Source organism: Protopterus annectens, chromosome 10.part0 (genome assembly GCF_019279795.1).
Source record: "Protopterus annectens isolate FY-2018-M chromosome 10.part0, PAN1.0, whole genome shotgun sequence".
NCBI classification, from domain to species: Eukaryota; Metazoa; Chordata; order Ceratodontiformes; family Protopteridae; genus Protopterus; species Protopterus annectens.
Window position 1 is genome coordinate 543,531,173 of NC_056744.1, and position 23,942 is coordinate 543,555,114.

Below are 23,942 nucleotides of genomic sequence, written 5' to 3' on the forward strand. Positions count from 1 at the left end.
AGGCTATGGGGTAGGGTTGCAAGATGGAAGCCTTTTCTTACACAGAAAAACATCCAGGCCTGGGTGAAATTTGCAAAACAATACATAAAGTCTCCCAAAAGCATGTGGGAAAATGTGTTATGGTCTGATGAGACCAAGGCTGAACTTTTTGACCACAATTCCAAAAGGTACGTTTGGTGCAAAAACACTTCAACATAACCAAAAGTACACCATCCCCACAGTGAAGCATGGTGGTGGAAGCATTATGCTTTGGGTTGCTTTTCTTCAGCTGGAATTGGGGCTTTAGTCCAGGTGGAGAGTATTATGAACAGTTCCAAATTCCAGTCACTTTTGGCCCGAAACCTTAAGGCATCAAGCTGAAGATGAAGAATTTCACCTTTTAACATGATAATGATACCAAGCATACATCCAAATCAACAAAATAATGGCTTCATCAGAAGAAAAAAAGAAGTTATGTACTTACCATAGCGTTCCAAATGAGTTGTTCATCTCGCCTTCATTCTTAGAGATGGTTTCGGAGCCAATCCTCGGCTCCAAGTCGGCCTACTGCAAATCTCGAGGTCTTCAGACAGCTCGAGGCCAAGTCCCTATCCCATGATGCACCTAGAGTTACCTCAGATCTTGTTTGCTGTGTACAATAATACCATGTGTCATTCAATCCCTCTAAGAGAAAGCCACAGAAGGGTTGAGCAACTAGGAAGAATCTAGCATCTCGTTCCTCGAAAAAACCTTGGAAGGGGTAGGAGGGTGGGAAGTAAGAATGGAGGCGAGATGAACAACTCATATGGAACGTTATAAGTACATAACTTCTTTATGTGAAGTTGTTCTATCTCGCTGTTCATTCTTACAGATGGGTAGCATCCCAAGCACTATCCTTCTCACGTGGCTCACGAGAGAATGTTTTTCAAGACAGTGGACCCAAAAGAGGGCCTGTCCACTTTCTAATGAGTGATAAAGGTATGAGGTCTTGACCAAGTGGATGCTGCACAGATGTTGTCTATAGGAAGTCTAGCAAAAAAATCACAGGATGTAGACACTGCTCTGGTAGAATGAGCCTTTATTTTGTGATGCAAGGGCATATTAGCAGCTGAATAAACAAATGTGATACCGCTTAGAGTTGTTTTTGCTACTGGCATACCTTTTCTGGAATCTGAAACGGAAACTAAAAGCTGTTCTGATTTCCTGAACTTTTTTTGTTCTATCCAAGTAAAATCTGAGTTGTCTATGAACATCAAGCTTGTGCAGCATATACTCTGAGTTGTTGGTATGTTTGGGGAAGAACACTGGCAAATCAATAATTTGGTTAAGGTTAGTTTCAGTACGAACTTTGGGCAAAAATGAGGGATTAGTTTGTAGTGAGACTCTGTCAGCATGAAAAATTAGATAAGGAGGCTTTATGGACAAGACTTGAAGCTCTGACACTATGCAGGCAGAAGTGATAGCTACTACAAAGGCAGTCTTCCATGACAAATATTTCAAATTGCATGAGGAAGCTGGTTCGAATGGATGGAGAATAATGCATGAAAGCATACAATTTAAATTCCATGCGGTATAACGGGATTTCACAGGTGGTCTGAGATTAAAAGTCCCTTTGAGAAAGGCTTTGGATAGTTTGTGTGACATTATGTTCAATCCTTCAAATCCAAGGTGAAAATTAGAGATAGCAGCAAGCTGAAACCAAACTGTTGCTGCTGCAGCTCCTTTGTTGAAAATCATAGTCAAGAACTCTAAAATGGGGGCCATAGGGGCTTGATAGGGATCAATGTTCCTTTGAGAGGCCCATATAGAAAATATTTTCCATTTGCTAAGGTATAGCTTCCTAGTAGATGTTTTATGAGCAGATATTAGAATCTGCTGCATTTCATTTGAAAGGTTATGGAACCTGGCTATGTTGGGAATTGGAGCAGCCAAGTTGTCAGCTTCAGGGACTGAAGAGACAGATGAAGTTCCCCCAACGAGTGTGTCAGAAGATCTGGAACTGGGTCCAGAATCCAAGGGTCCTCCAATTGATGAAGTTGAAGGAAGGGAAATCAAATCTGACGAGGCCAATGAGGAGTTATTAGAATGATGGACCTTCCCAGAGCTTTTGCTTTCTGTAGTACTTTGGGTATCAAGGGAATTGGTGGGAATGCATAGAGGAGACCGGGAGGCCAATCGTGTACGAGTGTGTCCCTTGGGGCTTCTCCTGGCGGGGGAATCAGGGCAAAGTAGCTTCTGTATTTTGTGTTCATGTGGTTGGCAAAAAGGTCACAGCAAGGCTGGCCCCACCTGTGGAAAATTATGTCTGCTATTTCTTTCTTGAGGGACCACTCATGAGGCAACAGAATTGCTCTGCTCAGGTTGTCTGCTATCATGTTGGATTTTCCCGGGATGTGCGTTGCTAACAAAAGTGATGGGTGGATGTAGCCCATTGCCATACTCTTAGAGCCTCGCAACAAAGGGGGGTAGGACCTAGTTCCTCCTTGTTTGTTCAAGTACCAGACCACTGACATGCTGTCCGTCTGAAACGCAACTGTTCCCAGAGGAAGAGAGTCCTGGAAGTACTGCAACGCTAAAAGTACTGCTCTCATCTCCAGGACATTGATATGCAGATGTGTCTCCTGATCGGTCCATGTGCCTTGGGCTGTTCTTTCCTGGAAATGCCCCACCCTCCCTATCAGGGAAGCATCCGTGGTTACTGTGGCTGCTGCTGGGGGTAGAACAAAATGATGACCTATCGTAACATGAAGAGAGGTCGACCACCACTGAAGATCCTTTTTGCATGTGTTTGTGTTCATTATAAGATGAGACATTGGGAGCTGTTGGTAAGACCACTGAATGAACAGCCATTGCAAAATCCGCATGTGCATGTGACCCAACGGTATGGTTAACATTGCAGCTGCCATCATGCCTAACAATTTTAGTACTTCTGATGCTGGTGCCTTGTTTTTGGATATGATATTGTGGACCTGCTGACGGAGTATTAAGACTCTTTCTGCTGGAAGTCTCAAAGTGGTGGTGGTGGTGTCCAATTTTGCTCCGATAAAAACGGTATGTTGTGATGGCAACAAGGCAGATTTTTCTGAGTTTATTGTAATGCCCAGATGACTGCAGAGTGAAAGAGTGGTGTCCCTGGCTTGTATGAGCCGATGCCTGGTGGTGGCGGTGAGGAGCCAATCGTCTAGGTACGGAAACACCTGAAATCCTAAATATCTCAGGTGAGCCATGACCACTGTCATACATTTGGTGAACACTCTGGGGGCTGTAGTGAGACCAAAGGGCAGGGCTCGAAACTGGCAATGACTGGCTCCCAGCCAGAAGCACACATGATCCCTGCATGGTCTGCCCATTTTTATGTGGTAGTACGCATCCTGCAGATCTATCGAGCACATCCAATCGTCTTTCCCTAAAAAGGGAAGTATCGACTGAAGCGTGACCATCCGGAACTTCTCTTTCTTGACAGATCTGTTTAGACTGCTGAGGTCCAAAATAGGTCTCCAGTCCCCTGTCTTTTTTGGAACTAAAAAGAATCTTGATCAAGTTCCGGATCCTATCTGGTCTGCTGGGACTGGTTGGCTGACTCTTTCTTAGCAACGTTTGGACCTCTTATTGTTGCCTGTTCCCTGTAACTGGGTGGAACGTCCAGGATTTTTGTTGTCAATGGAGAGGGTGTGGCGAAAGGGATGAAATATTCTCTGGAAATTATACTTTGTACCCAGTTGTCATTTATTTTGAGCCAGGCATCTGGATACAAAGATAAGCAACCCCCGACTGCCTCCAGAGTAGGACAGTTGTGCCTCCTTTCAGGAGCGCTGGTAAGGCTTCCCAAAGAACTGATCTCTGTCTCCCTGGTTTTGTGGACCCCCTCTGTCGTGAGGGCGGCGTCTTTTATTATTGCCCCCTCCTCTGCCCCTGGAGGGGGTTCACCACATGTGTCCTGAATGGCTCCTTGGGCTTTAAGGAACATCTTTCCTCCCCTTTGACCCTTGGGGTAGGGTCTGGTAGGGGTGGAAAAATGGACTCCAATGACAGACAGGGTCTTTCTTTCCTCTTCACACCTGGTCAAAGTTTCCTTAAATTTGGGCCCGAAAAAGGACGAGCCATCAAAAGGGGTGTTGACAAAGGATTACTTAAAGGGCGTCACAAAGGAACACAAGCACATCCAGGAGTGTCTTCTAAGAGCAATTCCTGTACTAGCTGCTCTGCTCGCTCTATCAGCTGCATATGAAATGAGATGCATGGACGAGTTTACTATGGAATTGAGGGTAGCAAGCTGGGAAGCATCTTTATCTGAAGCTCCTGCAGCTACTGTACCCTGAAGAGCATCTCTGAGCTCTTTTAGGAGATCTCTTTGCAGTTTAGTAAAATGGGTGAGATAGTTCAGCGACTTTTGCTCTGCGTTCGCTCGACATGCGCTTCCCGTATCTATCCACGATCCTAGAGTCTCTGTTAAGGGGTTGGATAGTGGAAGAAGTTTCTGAAATTTCCTTTTTGGTGGCTGCTGCTACCACCATGGCATCAACCGGCACTCCCTTGTAAGAAATTAGTTTTCCTGGGGGGCAGAAATAAATTTATTAGGCCTCCTGGGGACAGGCTCTATGGTGTCCGGAGACTCCCACGGCCTTCGTGAGACTAGCTCCATAAGCTCATCGAAGGGCAGACACACCCAATAGGTGGAAGGTTGAGACCCGAAAGCCTACAGGAAAACAGACTCATCTTCAGTAGGGTTGGTGGACTGCCAGTCACCCCTCTGCCTAAGAATTTCTAATATCTCAGCAAATGAGATATCCTTAGAGGGGGATCGTGGGGACACTTCTGATTCATCCAAGTCGGTATCAGATGTGACAGACTCCTGTGGGGAGTCTAAATGCTTCCTCTTACAGATTCTTTTTCTGGGAACCTCATCAGTGGAAACTTCTGGTGAGGTCTCGGAAGAGCAGGGACCACCCAATGGGGCTTCCTGAGGCTCTGGGTCTCTACGCTTAGCAAGGATATGTGAAGCAGAAGTGGACACAGGCAGATTTGGGGAGGAGGTAGCCGGATCTAAAGTCGAAGATGTCGATGTCTTAGGAGACATAACTCTCCTCATGGCTTCAAAGGCACCTCTGTTCTGATGAGTAGGGAAAGACTGATCCGAAGAAACCGTTTATACCCCAGCACCAGGACAGTGGGCTCAGAGACAGACGTAGGATCTCAGCTCATGCGAACCGAAGCCCCGAGAGGTAGAGTTGGAACCGACAAGTCGGTCTGACTATCCTCCCCAGACCCGACCAGAGAGTGTCGGCTCCTAGGATCCTTGAGGACATCAAATGGAGCCGAGGACACTGGAGCAGGCATTAGCTCCAAAGGCTCAATGATCATGAAGTCTGACTCCTCCGGCTCCAAAAGACCAGTATGGCTCAGAGGAGGAAAAGTAGTAGATGATTAAAGGGTCTTTGGTTCCAAAACCGTTTGGGTCAAAGCAGATAAAAATTTTGCAAACGCCGGTGCCTGTAAAAGTGTCTGCATCACATGATCCACATCCAAATCAGAAAGGCTTACCGAAGACCGAGATGAGTGGATAGAAGGAGGTACAGACTGCAGAAGTGGAGATTTAGGCACTTCGGATACCGGTTCCAGGACAGGGGACCGGCTCCAAAAGAACAAGACGCTCGGCTCCAATGGCTGTGGGGCCGACGTAGACTTTTATTTCTTAACTTCTGAAGAAGCAGAAGCCTTGGAAGACTTTGAAGATTTGCTAGACCTGTCCTGGTCACTCAAAGCTTCCCGGAAAGACGATTTAAGTAGACACACACAGATATACAGTGGATATAAAAAGTTTACACACTCCTGTTAAAGTGCTAGGATTTTGCGATATAAAAAAATGAGACCACAATAAATAATTTCAAAACCTTTTCCACCTTTAAGGTGACCTATAACCTGTACAGTTCAATTGAAAAACGAATCTGTTAGGGGAAAAATTATAAAAAAATAAAAATAAAAAAGCACACTTATGCAACCAGCTTATTGCATGTTTTTTATTTTTTTTTTTTATAATTTTTCCCAACAGATTTGTTTTTCAATTGAACTGGATCTGATGACCCTGTCAGATCTGAAGGCCTAGCTGACCCAGTGGACAGATCCAAGGCTCTCTTATCCAGAGAGGTCCTAGATCTGACAGACTGCTCCATGGCTCTTGGCTCTGCAAACCTCAGATCCGAGATGGACCGGGCTGGTTGAATCCGGAGACTTAGGATCTGGCAGACGCAGTTTCCTGGAGGGTGCTGGCTGGAGAGAAGAGGTCTTGCTTTTCAGATCAGAAGAGGAAGCCTTCAAGGGGGGAAACGAAGGGTCCCTCTGGGCCAGACCCTTTAGTAACAGCTTGCTGCGGCACTCCGCAAAAGCCCTGGGGTTAAATGCACAACAAATGTCGTATTCACCCTCCAGATGCGGGCTGCCCAAGCAATACACGCACTCCTCATGCAAGGAGGACAAGACATTTTCCAACTACACGAAGAGCACTTCTTAAAGCTAGTAAGCTTATCAGACATCATTTTACCAATAACCAAACTAAATTAGAAGGAAAACAAATACCAACAACACACTACAACCTTAACGGCTACAGGAGAAAAGAGCATCCAAAACCCAACACCCACTAACAAACCGAAAACTAAGCTAAGGTAGGAGAGGTAATAAACTACAGGAACAAGAACACAGCTCCAAAACACACTAAAAAAACTACTCTAAGCAAGGTACAAGAAAAAAGAAAGAAGCACTTACCTAGCGAGAGCCAGAGGAACACACGTTTGTACAGGATACACAGCAAACGAGATTTGGGTAGACAGCAGCATGGCATCATGGGAGAGGGAGGAACTAGAGCCTTGGATCTGTCTGTTGAAAGTTGCCAGCTCAGATCCGATGTTGGATCCTAGACCCTGTGGTGATGAATGATGACATGGATAACATCAGATCAAATATTACTATGAAAGGAGCCACAGAAGCTTGCCAGAGACAAACTAAGAATCCAAACAGCATGGGAAACAATTTTTATTATTGTGTTTTATCATAAAATGAAGGGCCTGCAATGCTAGAAGAACCGTCCTCATCTCCAGGACATCGATATGCAAATTGGTCTTGGATGGGGACCAAGTGCCTTGGACTGCCCTTCCCGAGCAATGTCCCCCCCACCCAAGCTAAGTGGCATCCGTGGTCACTGTGGTTGTGGGTAACGATGGAAGAAAGGAACGTCCTTGGACAAGATTCGGGGGGAGAATCCTCCAGATGAGTGACTCTCTGCAAGCCCGTGATATGCGTATCGGATGAGACAAAGGCAAGACCAGAAGGTATCACTGAACCGCTAACATCCACTGGAGTACTCTCATGTGAAGACGGGCGAAGGGTAGGAGGTTGATAGTGGCTGCCACAGAACCAAAAGCCTGTAGAACTGTAGCTGCTGAAGGGGTGGAGGATTGAAGAACGCAAGAGACATGGAGTTTCAGATTGTTTACCATCTCTGGGGTGAGATAGGCTCTCATTTGTATAGGGTCTAGCAGAGCTCCAATGAAGTCTCATCTCTGGACTGGGACCAGTGAAGATTTGCTGAGGGTGATTGTGATACCCAGTCTGTTTGCAAGAAGAATTAAGTAATCCCTGGCATGACACAGTAGATGCCTGGTAGGGGCAGCAAAGAGCCAATCGTCCAGGTAGGAGTAGACCTGGTTTCCCTGAAGCCTCAGGTGGGCTACTACCATTGCCATGACTTTGGTGAACACCCTGGGGCTGTGGTGAGACCAAAGGGTAGAGCCATGAACTGATAATGATCGGCACCCAGCCGGAAGCGAAGAAACCTGCAGGAGCGCCTGTTCATCTTGATATGATAGTACGCGTCCTGGAAGTCGATCGAGCACATCCAATCTTCTGCCTGCAGGTAGGGCAGAATGGACTGAAGCATGACCATCTGGAATTTCTCCTTGGCTACAGACAGGTTCAGAACAGACAGATCCAGAATGGGTCTTAGGTCCCCCATTTTCTTTGGCACCAAAACGAACCTCGAATAGATGCCCAATCCGGATTGATCTGGTGGGACGGTTTGGATTACTTGTTTTCTTAGCAACTTTTTTATCTCCAGTGCTGCTTCCTCCCTCTGTGTGGTGGAACATCTGGGAAGAGTTTTGGTTGAGGAGGTGGGGTAATGAATGGGATGGAATAACCTCTGGATATGATTTTTTTAACAGCCAACAGTCTGTTGTAACAGACTCTCACTCCGTTGGGTGTAAAGAAAGCTGGCCTCCGACTGCCTCCAGAGATGAGCAGTCGGGCAACCCCTCAGGGTTGTTGCGCGGGTCTGTCCGAGAATGGTTCTTAAGACCCGAAGTTCTTCGGACCCCCTCTGCCTCTGGGCCGGCATCTATCGTAAGTCCCTCTGCCTCTGGGGGAAGAAGAGTCCTGAGTGTCCTGGGAGAACTGAGATTTCCAGAACCACATCCTCTTTGCCCCTCGTTGATTCCTTGAGAAGGATCTCTGAGGGGCAGAGAAGCAGATCCTGATGGCAGACAGCGTCTTCCCGTCCTTCTCACTCTGGACTAGAGTCTCATGTATGGACTTCCCAAACAAGGAAGAGACATCATAGGGGGCATTCACAAAGGACGCCTTGAAGGGTTCTGAAAACTGACATAGCCAGAGCCAGGCGTGGCACCTCATGGCAATGCCAGACCCAGCCGCCCTGATGGCTCCTTCCATGGCATGGGAGAGGAGATGCATGGACGTATTCACAACGGTTTTCAGAATGGCCATGCACGCAGAGAGCATTTTCTTCCCCTCTGCCGATGTGGGCTCTGGTGGCGACTCAGCGACTTCCTTGACTAAGTCCCACTGTAGTTGGATGACATGCGCCATGTAGTTCAGCTCCCTTATGGTAAAGGTCACTGAAGCATAGACTCGCTTCCCCAGACGCTCCATCGTCCATGACTCCCGGTCAGTAGGATGGGCCATAGAGCTCTCCTGCGCAAGCTCTTTCTTGGTGGCGGCTGCCACCACCATAGCGTCTACTGGGGACCCCTTACTCCAGCTGGATCTGTCCGGTGGGGGGGGGGGGCCTAAGAATTTTGTCTGGCCTTTTTGGGATTGGCTCCATGGTGTCAGTTTCCTTCCATGCTCTGGAGATGACGAGGTCCACCAGTGGATCTGCAGGAGGGACACCCAGGATGTACATGGGTCCATGTCAAATGCCTCCAGGAACACTGACTCATTCTGGGCTGATTTTAGGGCGGACCACCCCCTTCTTTGGTGTGGGAGTGTGATGTCTACAAAGTAGACATCTTTGGGGGGGGGGTGACCTGGGGGAACGTTCCCCTTCCTCCAAGTCAGTGTCAGGAGTGAGGGACTCTGGAGAGGAGTCCAAGTGTCTCCCTTTACACATTAGTTTGCGAGGAACCTCCTCAGTGGGACTCTCTGAGCAGGAGTCGCAAACTTCTGGCTGCTCCCTGAGGCAAAGCAAGCAAGGGCTGTCCTTGAGATGACAAGAAGATTGGACGCACACCCAGAACTGAGGGAGTCGGGGGGGGGGGATTCTGAAGAGATGGTCAGGGGTCTCAACCCACTCAAGAGTACCCTCTCTCCACCACGTCAAACACCAAAGGAGAGCGGGCATCCTGGGGAACAAAGTAATGGAGCTGCTCCCCTCGGATCCGATGGGGGAGCCAGAGCAGAGACATCTAGGAGGAGACTGCACTCCAACAAACTCGGAGCCGACAGAACCCCCTTTGATCCGAGCCTATGGCTCCAAGAGCTCAGATCCGATCCAGTCTGACCTGACACGCTCAAGGCAATGGCTAGCATCGAGGCACAAGGTACCGTCAACGCTGACTCCCCCAACCCTGAGAACTCTCAGATCCACAGACTCCAAAACCGAGAGTCGGATAAGGAACTATGGGGGTGAAAAAGGGCTGTGAGCTCCCCGCTCCAGAGGGAGAGGGGGCAGGCAAGACTCCCAATCTGGATCTGGGTGCGGATGAACTTCCGCATCATCCTGTCCATCTCTGACTCACTCAAGCTGCAGGTGGAACGGGCGGAAGAAACCACCGACACCGGCCAGGAGTGCTGGTGAGGGGAGGCTCTGGATAGCTGCCTAGACACCTTCGGCTCCGGGGAAAACCTGAGCAAATGGAGCTGAGGGGTACTGGGCCTGGGAGGTGTCCTGGACTTAGAGAGAGGCCCCAATGGAGCAGAGTGGTCTGGGGACCACTTTCTAGGCCTGTCCTTATGTCTTTTTTCCTCATCCAAAGGCCTCAACCCGAGGGGTTGAATCCCAGATGCCTGGGGAGGGGAGGATATGGTAGCAGCCATTACAAAGAAGAAGCAGTAACGGGGACCGCCATCCCCGACAAAGGCAGGAGCCCTTTCATAACCATTTTAGCCTTCCTGTCTTTGAGGGCTCTTGGGTTAAAGCCTGCGCAGATAGAGCAGGCTGTATCCAAATGGGCCACTCCTAAGCATACAACACAGTGTGTGACCATTGGCTGGAGACAGCTTATGGCCACACTCCGTGCATTTTCTAAAGACAGCCTTTGGGGTTCTCAGCTATGTCTAAAGAAAGCCCCATACGCACACAACACCTACACACATGCTAACTACTACAGTAGGAGAAGGCCAAGGGATGGGAAAAATACTGGACAATAAAACACTAAACATTTTTTTTTGTCCAACAGATACGCGCAAAGGTTGGGGAGGTAAAAAAGGGGAATACAGAACCTAACTAGGACTACGTAGCACAAAAAGCACTTGCCCACAAGAAAAAACGTCTGGAGCTCAGAGACCACAATGCTTGGCTGTAGAGCAACAAATGAGATCTGAAGGAAGGAGATGGAGGGGCATTATGGGTAGGTGGAGGAGCTTGTAGCTTGGATCAGATGCTGGTGATGCTGCCGTCTCAGATCCGATCGGGATACGAATACCCACAGGTTGAAGATCAAATGAAGTAAACTACTTTAGATTTAATATTAAACATGAAAAAAAACAATGTCTCAAAATCACAGCAAAACAGTAACGTATTTGTTTCTTCTGCAATCACCTTACTTTGATTGTTTTATTTTATTTTAATTTTTTTTTCTTTTCTGTTTTTTTTTTTTGTTAAATGAAAATGAATTGCCAGTGAACTTTTACAACATATTTACTGCCTATGAAAGTTCATTGGTGATATAATTGCATATAATCATATTTTACACACATTTATACATAAACGAACATGCACACAAACAAGTGTGGTGGCGTATATATATGCTAGTTTGTCAATTCACCGAAATGCAAAAGCTTAGTCACAGGCGACTGATGCTTGCATTCAAAGAAATTCCTGAAAAACAAGGAAAGATCACAACATCATAAAGAAAACCAGTCCTTATACAATCCATCAACAAAAAACCCTACCACCACATTCAAGCAAAATTTGTCTGAATAGTGGTAGTGTTACAGAAATGTTTTTTTTTTGTAAGATAAGGTGCAGTTAATCATGACAGAGTTGCAGTAGATGGTATTAGTAAAGTAGACAGGGGGCTTCACTCAACAGATCAAGAGAAGGATAAGTGAATAGGGTCCAGATAATTTGTGCAGATGAACAGTGAAGATTTCCAGGGATGAAAGACAGCAGAGCCAATAGTCTGGACTGGTTGAGAGTAGTTGGCTCATCTATGCTACATTCGTAGAGATAATCAAAACATGATTACATCAATCTTTAGTCTGTGAAAATGTTAAATCCTGACTATATACTTTCGAATATCAACTATTACTGGCCAGTGCAGTACAAATATTCACTGAAGTAAGTTCAGACAATGATTTGTCAAACCACATTAAGAATAACACTACATGCTACCTGGTAAAGACTCCAGAAGCCAGTCCATAGGTTGTGTTATTTGCCCTCTGTAAGACTTCTTCCTCTGTAACAAACTCCAGAACAGACATCACAGGACCAAATATCTCTTCCTTGACACAAGCCATATCATCTGTGCAGTTTCCTATGCAAGAGAGCAAAGCAAAGTTAAAATCACTGCAAGTAAACATCAGTATGTCTTATAAGGAAAAAAAATGACTGTTGCAAGAAATAACAAGATAAAACTCTTTCAGTGCAGCAAGTGCCATTTCTAGGGTAGCACATTACACTGCTGATTATCCACTTATAAACTCCACCCTTGTGCCTTTGAAATGCAATTAAGGGCAATTTATTTGTGGGACTTCACAGTGCAGTAGCAACTTGCTTATCTAGAAAAAATATGCATGCTAAAGCAAGCAGATTGATTAAAACCATACACTGGAACCATGAAGCCTCAATTTATACTGAGGGAAGGGAGTTACCTGCCACTGACACCTCTTCAGACTTGTATCACAATCATAGCTAAATGATTTGTACTATATATATATATATATATATATATATATATATATATATATATATATATATATATATATATATAAGCTAAAGAGAATGAAACTGATCATATTTCATAAAAAATAAATGCATAAGAAAAAGGACAATTTCAGGATTCGAGGTGGGCAGCTAAGGGGTAATACTTCACAGAAGGTTCTAAGTCAGACTGCAAATGGAAAGGCAGTAACACATTAACTGACAAAAGAAAACTGGTGACCTCTCACATGGGTAAAGATTCCTCATATTTGATAAGCAATTAAGTCCAAAATTGTGCAATCAGCAAACAAGGGGAAAACCACATTTTGCTGGTATTTTTTGTCTTTTATTAATCCCATTTCTCCATTTAGCAGTGTTAAATGTTCCTATCACAGAAAGTGTGGTGGATGTTTGAAAGGGTGTTCCTAAACAAGGCACTGAATACAAAGAATGAATGAATTCAAGAATGCAAGGAGTAAGGACATACAAACAAGGACTGTGGTTTGGTAGATGTGGGGAGAGGAATAAGTTGTTTGATCAGTAACAAATCTAACTTATTTAAAAAAACTGAAGACAATTTCAAGGACTGTGGTTGGGACAGAAAAATGATAAGTTGCATGTGGTAATGGTCTAATGCTTTATATAATTAAAAAAAATTCTGAGGACAATAAATAACTTCAAGACTCCGGCAAAAAGAAAATGGAATTTTTAAGTATTTTTGTTGCCCTTACCTCAAGGTGCAACAGCATAGGAGTTTGTGTATATTGAGATAACAGGTGTGGGAGTGTGGTGGCAAGACAAAAAAAGTTGCATCCACCAAACCTAGCTTTCAATATTATGAGTATAAACTAATGACTTGTATCCAATTCTCATGGCTTATGTGGCTCAGTAAAATGACCCTCTTACATCTGTGCAATGGTATGACAAAAATTATTTCATGACCCCCCCTTAGAAAAAACTGATGCGTGTCCAACAGCTTGGGAGATTCAATAAAATGACAACTCACATCTGTGCAGTGGTATGAAGGAACGGTTATTTTGCTAATTTCATGCCAAAACACTGGAAATGCAAAGGTTGGGAGGCCATTTTAACTAAAATAAACACAGTTACTTCTAACCTGACTGCTGAACACACATTTTATGAACCTAGCTCCTAAGAAAAGTAATAGTGATTCATTTTCTGCTCCAAAGACAGTACCAGGGTACAAAGACAATGTCGTCAGAAAAGCAGGAAAAGATGTGCTAAATATTGGGCTGTTGATTAATAGCGTTAACTAATGAGATGAACTAGTTAAAAACCTTGAAAATTATTGTTTTCATCCTAAGATTAAATAAACTGTTAATGAGCTGTTTTTTGTGGTCCTGCGTTGGATTCCCTCAGCCTCCACTGCCAAACTGTACAATTCTGAGCACATCACTTTACCAGACAACACTTCCAGGATGAGTTTGAAAAAGGTCCATGAAGGTCAGTGCTCTACCTCGGTAAACAAACAAATAAAAAATAAAATAATGATTAAAAATTAGTCCTGAAAATTTAAGTTAGACTGTGGTCAGCATGTGCTTTATTGTACTTAAAGGTCTTTAAATCAGAAGCATTGTTAGTGTGCGGCAAAGGGGACAGCCCTCCTGGGTGCAAGGTGTTTGTAGTGTGATTAGAAGTCATTTATACTCCTTATGTGTCCTCTATGGGACAGTAGAGCATGAGGACATTAAGGCCTGGAACTTCTCCTTACAGAAGGTAGGAGTACCAGATCAGAGAAGGGACTTTTTTTTTGCTCCTCAACTTTGTAATGAGAGTCACCAGATCGGAGGAGTTGAACCAGATAGCAAATGAGCCAACTAATGTTCTGCTTTAAAGTACTAAAAAAAACATGGTTTTATGTTATTCTTTGTTCCAGATTCCTGGCTTTGTTCTGTGTACTGTATAGTGCAATCATCTTTGTCTTAGAATTCTCTAAGTTTACTACTGTAAAGCACTTTTTATTATTGTAAGTTACTATAGTTGCCATAAGATTAAAAATAAGATTAATTTTAAAATTTTTAATCAATATTAATGTGACAATCATTCATGCAACAGCCCAAGGAGGGAATTAAGGAATACATATTCGTCTGCTAAAATGTGTTTTATCCAAATATCAAGTTACAACTGTTTGTTTGGACAGAAGAAAAAGGCTCAGGTTAACATCCACAGTGCTGCACGTGCTAATGCAGTAAAAATATGAAATGTCAGTATTTAACTTCAAAGAACTGAAACCGTGCCGATTATAACTATTTTACTCACAGTGAATTAAGTGACTGGCTGATAAAATAGGCCGTCAAAGCCAGTGGGAAAAATGAATAACTGCAGTAGTGTCATGAAAGGTACACGAGTATGAAATGGACCCAGGAAAGGCAGCTTACAGATCTCTAAATGTTGGTGCTATGGAAGATGAGGTGTAAATGCAATAAACAAAGATAAAAGTAATAACAAGGTAACAAGAACTAGGGGACTTCAATCCCAAATTAAGACACCCAACACACATCTTGAAAGGTTACCTGCACAGATTCTGGAATTAATTACTAGAGAATATAACATGTTTACCATACATATGGAGGCAGAGAAGATAAAAATGTCATTCAAGGAAGAAAGAGGAGAAAATACATTTTGTCGGTAAGCAATGCAAGCTAAGAAACATGCAAATAAATTATTTTAAGTGGGAAGAAGAGAGATTACTATAACATCCTTGCAAATTAGATAGTTAACCAAGACTAGTACACATTGTTAAGAGAGCATTTCAAATGAAGTAGTTTTACAGGACAATCACATCCTAAACACATTACATTTCCTATCTACACTGTTTATTTTCCTCCATTGAGAATGTTCCTCATATTTCCAACACATTAAAAACCAAGACTTTGCAATTTTATCCCCTCTGACATTTATATCCTTCTCACCTTCCTCAGTGCATGACATGTTGGGGCTGAATGAAATCCCATACCTTTCTTTAGGAATTTGTCATCCCTTGCTCTTATTTCAACTTATTATACTTGAATGTTTCTTGCCAAGAAACGCACACAAAAGGTACCTACAGATCTTTCTCAGTAAGTCACACACATTAGGTTCATAAACTTATTCAGATAGAAAATGCATATGTCTTTTAATGTGCAATGAAGTTTACTGCTGAATTTCACTCTAACACCTTACTTGCATGCTAACTCCCTCTGCCTCTAAATCGGAACCTACATAGGGTGACCACCTGTCCCACTTTGCGAGGGACAGTCCCTCTTTGGGCAGTTGTGTCCTGCAAAAAAAATGAAAAAATGACAAATGTCCTGAGATTTTAGGACAAACATATTTCCTATATTTTATGTAATAGTTGCATAAAAAAGTTACTCTGTTTCTGAAACACCTAAGTGTTATAGGAAACAGAATAAGCAACTAAAATGCTACAAGAATAAGCATTTATTTAGGCAAAAAAGTGAAGTTCTATCCTTTATACTGGCCATGGGTATGTCTTGCCTTGCAAAATCTGACGTTTGTACAAAAAATGTCCCACTTTGGGCATTTGAAAAGGTGGCAACCCTAAACCTACAAAGTATCTTACAAAAAAAAAAAATTCCTAAAAGTACCACTATACAAGACTGGTAGAGAGACAGCACCACCACACAGACGCAGCACTAAAAATATCACCTTACCTAGCCATTACTCTAACCATAACCCATAAATACTTGCATGTGTGCAGAGAGATACGCATGCACACACACACCCCAAACTATCCTCTTATAAAACCCCACTTACCAGCAAACAAGCACATCTCACATATCACAGGAATAGTTAAGCAAACATTCGACATCTCCTGATGTCAACAAGTGGAACATATGATGTAAGTGCCACCAATATACTTCTGTCAACAAGATGAGCATTCAAAATATATTGCACCCACATATACATCTGTGGTTGCAATTATACCTCTCAACTGTACAGATTTTCACAGAATGTCCAGATTTTTGTCTCCTATTTTTGGTGTGTTCCTCCTAAAATCTGTACATTTCTGGCAAATAGCTGAGGTTTGAAGCCATTAAATAATGGCAAACATTTGAGTTTAAGACTCCACATCCTTCAGAAAATTCATGCTAATGCAAAACCTATTATTCTATCAACTTTCTAAGTTTGTAAGAGCAATATTTAAAATCTGTCCCTATTTGTCCCCCCCATCATTTTAGGTGCTGTCCAGAGTTTTGCTCTAAGAGGCTGAGAGGTATGGTTGCAATCTATGAGAGAGAACACTCTTTTTTGCTTGTTTTTCAGCCTGCCAGCTGCTTTCTGTACAAAATCACATTACAGCAGGGTGTGGAATTTGCAGTTACCTACTGCTGTGTGATTAGCAGGGGGCATGACCCCTACACATTTTTTTTGTTTTCAATCATTTTAAATTCACTCTAAAGAGATGCTCTTATCTTTGTTCTTTGAAGCTTTTATTATTTCATGAGACAAACGTATAGATAGACAGTTACACAAAACAACATAACCTCAAGACAAAGATTCCACAACTTGTATTACAATTGTATTGTACTAAGTAGAGAAGATGACTTAAGGGAGAAAATATTTACCTCTATGGAATATTCAGAATGGGCTGTTCCTGCACCATCTGTATTGAGCTGAAACTTGAAAAACATTACAAAGTGTGCATATTATATTATATTATCTGTTAACCAAGTACCATCTTTGGAATGGTAACTTACACCTTGGAAGACCCATTTCCACTACTGGCAAGGATCAGAAGTTTCCTAAATGTGAATATATGAATACCTCATCAAAATGGTTTTGGATGATCACATTAATAATTATATGTGAAAATTATTTGTCTGAGGGTGCTATCAGCCCCTGCTCTATTTCAAATAACACTACACGGTATGTTGGAGGCTGCAGTTTATTTCGATATCTGTAAAGGGTTAAAATGAAATTGTACTTGTTCTAGAAGGTTAGTGTATATGCCCTAAAAGGTTAGTGTATATGCTGCAACAGCATAAACAGAAACATATAAATTACAGAATGTTAAGTTTCATTTTCTGAGCCTGAGGCAGCATTCTTTCTAAATCATATGGTAAAAAGAAACTTTTCCATACCAAGATAGAAATGTAGATAAGAAGTTGCAAATCTATTTTTTTTTTTTTTTTTTTTTTTTACTAAAATTGACACTATTTCTATTAGATATTTAGTAATGGCTTGAAGAGTAAACTGCATTATCAACTGTACTACTCAGCATTTTTCTATTGGATGCTAGCAGTGGTATGATTGATAAAGTTTACAACTTTGTTAAAATTTTCCTATAAAAGATTATGAATTATTTTTGTTCAGGGAGACATGACTTCCTGAGTACTCTCTCAGATGTGTGTTATTTATTTTAATAAATTACATTTTAATCTGCCAAATGACTGAAATTTATTTTAATATGGTTAAACCCTAACAGACGGTGCCTTAAAGACTCGGATGTTTTTCAAACTGCCTGGACTTGCTTCTATAGAAACTTACTTTACTGGGCCCTCTGACAGTTTACTGTCTAATGTAGTTTCTGTAGTGTCAGTTCACAACTGCATCTCTCTTCGGAAATTTCAGTCTTGGCAGACTTTCAGGTTTTCAAAGATAAGTGTAGCTTTTGTATGGGTGTGGATTACTATGTGAGTGCGATATCTTTTATTTTCTGTATTAACATTGCAAGTTTTCTTTAAAATGGGAGCGAATGTGGGTAGTTTAAAAGAGTATGGTACTCCTGTAAGAAATATGTTTCAGAATTGTAACAAAAATAGCTGTCTTTACTTAGATAAAGGACATGAGCTCACTAAAAATGATAGTAAATTGACTTTTCCACCTGTTGTTACTTTTGATAAAAACACTCTGTTAAATTTACAAAAAGGATTTAGAGAAAAAGGTAATATAATCCCTGCTGGCTGCTGGTCAGGCTTTAATGTATGGCAGGTAGAATCTAAAAATAGAGAAAAAGATTCTACAGTTTGAAACATAATGCAGCTAAACTTAAAACAGAGTTACAAGCGGCTAATACGACGGTTAATCATCTATAAAATTCTAATAGTCAGGGATAGGGTGGTTATGGGCTCTATCCCCTTACAGATATTACAACTCAGTCTCGGCGAGTCGTTTGACAATGACTACTTTGTTTTGCCCAATGCACCACTACCACCTTATAATGCATCACTATCTCCCCCTGACTAGCAAAATTCTGCTCTCTCTTCTTCCACCTTAGAGGTTACTACGCTATCCCCTGCACAAGGAAGGCAACCTTCTCAGTCTATCTCCGCTAGCCAAATGACTCAACCTGCTCCGTTGCCTCCATCCTCTAGCCAGCCTACAAATTCTTCTTCTTGTATTTCAGACCGTACCCAGTCTAAATTACCTCAAATGTTTATTTACTTTCTGAAGCAACGTAGACAGGGGGTATTATCTTATTTTCCTAGATGACAAAAGCTACATTCAGGTAAATTTGTTACTCAATTCCTGATAATTATAGATGGGAAAGGTTATTTTGGTCCGGATGAATTCAATACAGATAAAGACGATTCTGAATCCTCCGCAGAGGAAGAGGGAGATGGTATAGTTACTCCAACCCCACCTACATTCTCTACGACAAGTCCAGAACCCAGCACACAGCAGAGATGAAGCAGCACCTTCCACTATAAATGTGGTCTGTCTTTGGTCTGCTGTTGAATTCCCAAACTATTTTGGAGACTCTCTCATCAATCAGACCAAATCCAGCAAAATATGCAAGAATTTTAAAAGGCACATTCAGTTGCAAAAAAATAAGTTATGTCTTACCATAATGTTCCATCTGAGTTGTTGATCTTCTTCCAGCCATCACTGATGGGTTCGGTTCAGAGCCCTCGGAACTGAGCTGGCCTTATACCAAGCTTGTGTGCACCAAAAACTCTCAAGCTAAGCTGCTACCCACAATGCCTTTTGCTCAGTTACCTCACATCAAGTTTGTATGCAACATATAGAGAAAGAATAAGTCAGAGGCCACCTCTGGGCAGAAACCCTAATACACCACAAAGACCCAGAAGATCCACCAGGAACCTTAGGAGGGGGTCAGTGGGAGGGCGTGATGACTGGAAGAAGATCAACAACTCAGCTGGAACGTTATGGTAAGACATAACTTCTTTATCTGAAGTTGTTAATCTTCTTCCTATTCATCACTGATGGGACAGAGTCCCCAGCTACTTGGAGAACCTGGGTGGCACTTATGGAAGAACATTACTGATAACCATTGAACCAAAGGCCACTCTTCCCCTGGAGATCAAATCCAATTTGTAATGCTCGATAAAAGTGTGGGGATTAGCCCAAATGGCAGCTGCACAAATGTCATCCATGGAGGCCCTAGAATGGAAGGCAACAGATGCTGCAATAGCCCTAGTTGAGTGAGCTTTGATTTGGCCAGGCTTAGATCCTTCCGTAACTAAACATGTGAAGGCAATGCAATCCCGGAGCCATTTAGACAAAGTAACCTTTGATACTGCACCTCCCAACCTAGGGCAAGCAAAGGAAACGAAAAGCTGGTCTGACTTGCGAAATGTTTTAGTTCTGTCCAGATAAAAGAACAAGTCTATGAACATCCAGGGAATAAATGCAACTAACAGCAAGAAACCAACAAGAAGATATCATATAATTTGTCAAATATTACTGACACACTACTGGCATTTCTCGAGGCCGAAGGGTCCTAGGTATTTTAGCCATAATGAAGAAAAGGAAAGTTTCAGTCACACCACACAAGCCCATGACAGATGGGTGGAGGAATGCACAGGAAAACAAGCAGTAACCCATTTAAACACAGTAAATAATCAAAGATTTTTAAAGGACTTTAAGAAAAGGGTTTGGTACATCAGACAGCACGGAAGGAGAGAGATCTAACAACAATGGTAGAAGGAGAGGTACACAAATTGTACAGAAAAAAAAACAAGAAAATTACCACACTGGTAATTATGAACTACACAAGAAAGAAGTAAAGGGTAGGGATAACTAAAGAATAAAATTAGTTGTTGAAAAAGGACAGGCAAAGTAATAAGAAAAAAATCTTACTTCGCTCAAGAGCAAAGGCAAATGTGTCTGTCCAAGAAAGTGGCAAATGATATCAGAGGTAAAGTGAAGAGGAATATTCTGGGTAGGACTTAACTCAAGAGTTTTTGGTTCTTGCGGGCTGTAGTGATGGCCAAGTCGGCTCAGATATTCAGGACCGAACCCATATGTCAAGGATTAAATGGAGACTGACAACATCAGATTTAAATGTTCCTAATGAGTCTCCAGTGATGCATATGTATGCTGTAGCAGGGGTTTCAGATGAGGAAATGTTCATTTCTTTCCTTACTGACACAACACCTGTACAGCCATCAGATGTAGACTTACTAAATATAGTTCCATCGCAGTTATGAATAACCCATGACAATGAGGCAGGACTTATTAAAGATACTACACCAGTACAAATTACTTTAAAATCTCATGAACCTCTGCCCATGGTAGCACAATATCCTTTTTCTACAGAAGCAGGAAATGGAACAGTTATTTCAGTATTGCTGCAACAAGGTATAATTATTCCTACTAGGAGTCCTTGTAACACACCCATTTTGCCAGTAAAGAAACCAGGCAAAGACATTTATAGATTTGTCCAAGACCTGAGAGCTGTGAATATTGTAGCTGTGCCTGCTTCTCCTGTAGTACCTAACCCTACAACTGTTCTTAGCTCAATTCCCCCTTCTGCTTCTACTTTTTTGGTCACTGTAGCCGGCCTTATGCATAGGCCAACTAGGCGGCCGCCTAGGGCGCCGCTCTAGTAGGGGTGCTTTTCCAGTATTTATTTGGTGTAGGTAGACTAGGATGGGGGCACCGGGTGGTGTGGTGGGGGTACTGTGGAGCCCTTTTGCCTAGGGCACCAGCTGACCTAAGGCCGCTCCTCACTGATATTTCCCCAACTTTCTTCTTTATCCCAATACACCCAGATAGTCAGCATTTGTTTGTGTTTACATATTGAGGACAGCAATACACATGGATATATTTTAATCTGCCAATGAATGAAGTTTATTTTAATATGGTTACTCCCTAACATCTTAAAGGGGATACACCACAAGAACATATCTGCACAATTTAGAGAATGAAACAGTGCTGAAATGACTGAAGAACACAGGTTTTCAATCGTAAAAGAAGTAGTGCATTCCATGAAGAGAATGAAGTCCAAGTTACTGCAGAGGCTTTATCACCTCCAAATGGTACTGAGCTGAAAGCATATTTAGGTCTAATTATAACAGATGACTTAGGAGGCATGCTTTCATACAGGATATCTGAGTGTTAGTGAATATCTAGTGAGCAAAAAGTACTCGCAACTAAATAAAAATGACTTTGTGATAATTTTTGAAATTATACAATTTAAAAACATTTGTATGGTCATGTACAAATCACAAACTGCTGATTACATTCATTGTTCAGTTAAAACAAGTCCGTTTCTGAAATAAATTCCTCACTGTAGCTTCAATACAGTGCTACTGACAGCACACAGGAAAAAAAGCATATGCTAATGCACTGCTAAATTATTTCAGAAAAGCTTACAAACTAGACTATATCTGAAAAAGCAGCAATACAAAATGCTACGAGCAATACACCACTGTAAAGTGATCAAATTACAGAATGAACTGGCAAATATGCAACTGTCACAAGGCATAGATATGTCTTTAAAAGCTTTTGTAAAAGAACTAAAACAAGGGGTCATATTCATTAACACCTACACTAAGTGTACGTGATCTATATTCAAGAACATCCCTACCACATTCTTTGTGCTTTCTAGCAATGGCGGCTGGTGACTTCAAATCAAAAGGAGGCTGCAGGAGACAGCTGAATGGGTCAATGGGACATGGTGTGGCCAACTAGAAAGGAGCGGAGCTATGCTCAAAAACACAAAAACTGGGACTTTAATTAAATACGCTGCCCTGGGTGCCAAACAGTCATTATGCGAGTCCAATCAAGACAAAATGAAATGTAGAAGAAAAAATATTTCAATGCATTGACTACATGACAGCTTACTTAATATCTAGACGGAAACAAAAAGGTTTTGAGGCATGAAAAAATACATTACTGGAAAGCCAGTCAAACAAGTATAAAAAAAACAAGCAGCACTCAACTCAAACCACTTCTCCTTGCACTGCAGTTCTAATTATAATTTATATTCAGCTTTATAAAAGTACCAAGTAGCATGCTCAAAATAGCAATCTCTGTGATACCCCCCTTGTAAAAATGTTTCTTATCCAAAAAAGACCTGCTGCCTGACAACTATCTACTTGTTTCATGGGGAAAACATGATCAAAGCAAAAAATGAACAGCAAACAAGCTCAAGATAAATTGCTTAAAGGCATGACAACCATGCAGACGGGAACTGGAAGTTTGAACGCTGAATCCTACATCAAGGCACTGTACGAGCACATCCACTCGTGCATGACTCATGCCATTCCAAACAGAACCAAGACTGTCTCCTCCAAAAAAAAGGAACCCAAAAATCCCAGGATGCAAACCACTCCCTTACCAGCCTCAGTAAGAAGCTGAGATCCCTCATAAAATCCTTCAAAGCTACTTATGAAAATAAAATTGCCAAAGATTCCAGGGACAACCACAAGGAATTCTATAGTTATGTCAATGATCTAAATGGCAATGCTCAGATCTGCTCTGAACTACAACAGAATGGCATTAAATATACTGAGCCCAAGGGTATTGCCAATATCCTGGCAGATTCTGTGCAATCTTCACCCCCCTCGCACCCCCTAAAGGGCTCATCTCAATACCAAAAGACTGCCAAATTCCGGTAGTCACAGCCACACAGGTAAAAAAAACTCACTCTCCAAAGCTAAGAATACAGCATCCATGGGACCAGACGACATCCCGGGCTGTGTACTACATGAACTACAAAATGAATTGGCACCTCACATAAGTGTCATATTTAATCATAGCCTCACCTCAGGCTTCATGCCCAATGAGTGGCATACAGCTACAATTATCCCACTCCACAAGGTGGGATCCACCTTGAATCCCGGGAACTATCGTCCCATCAGTCTGACGAGCCTGATCTGCAAAGCCATGGAATGCATTATCATGGAACTTATAAACAAAGACATTGGCAACCTTCAAACACTGGACCCATCCCAGTTTGGTTTCGTAAATGGCCGATCTTGTCTCTTCAACCTGACTGACTTCTAATCAGTCTCCAGAGCCGTGGACGAGGGTAAGGCGGTCCACACAACCTATCTGGACCTCGCCAAGGCCTTCGACACCTTACCCCACTCTGGAATCATAGATAAACTTACTAAGCTGGGCATTAATCCCTACATCACTTGATGGGTTGCCAACCGGCTTACTGACAGAACCCACACTGTAAAAGTAGCAGACTCAAAATCCAGCTCCAGACAAGAGCGGAGTACCTCAGGGTTCAGTCCTGGGACCGCTCCTGTTTGGCATCTACTTCTCTGAAGTACAGGCCAGCACTAAGGGACTCTGGCTGACAAAGTTCGCAGATGACTGCAAACTGGGAGCCATTATTGAATCCCCAAATTATGTGGATATTTGACAAAAG

The 23,942-nt window shown here is 42.5% G+C and overlaps 1 protein-coding gene across 1 annotated transcript in view; it reads right to left on the reverse strand.

Annotated features, from left to right (window-relative positions):
• The window catches only part of LOC122813214 (4-trimethylaminobutyraldehyde dehydrogenase-like), a 958,904-nt gene that overhangs the window by 280,332 nt on the left and 654,630 nt on the right, over nt 1–23,942 (reverse strand). Inside the window, exon 9 of the mRNA XM_044085400.1 lies at nt 11,822–11,963. Coding sequence (XP_043941335.1) covers nt 11,822–11,963 — 142 coding nt within the window. The remainder of the gene's footprint in view (nt 1–11,821; nt 11,964–23,942) is intronic.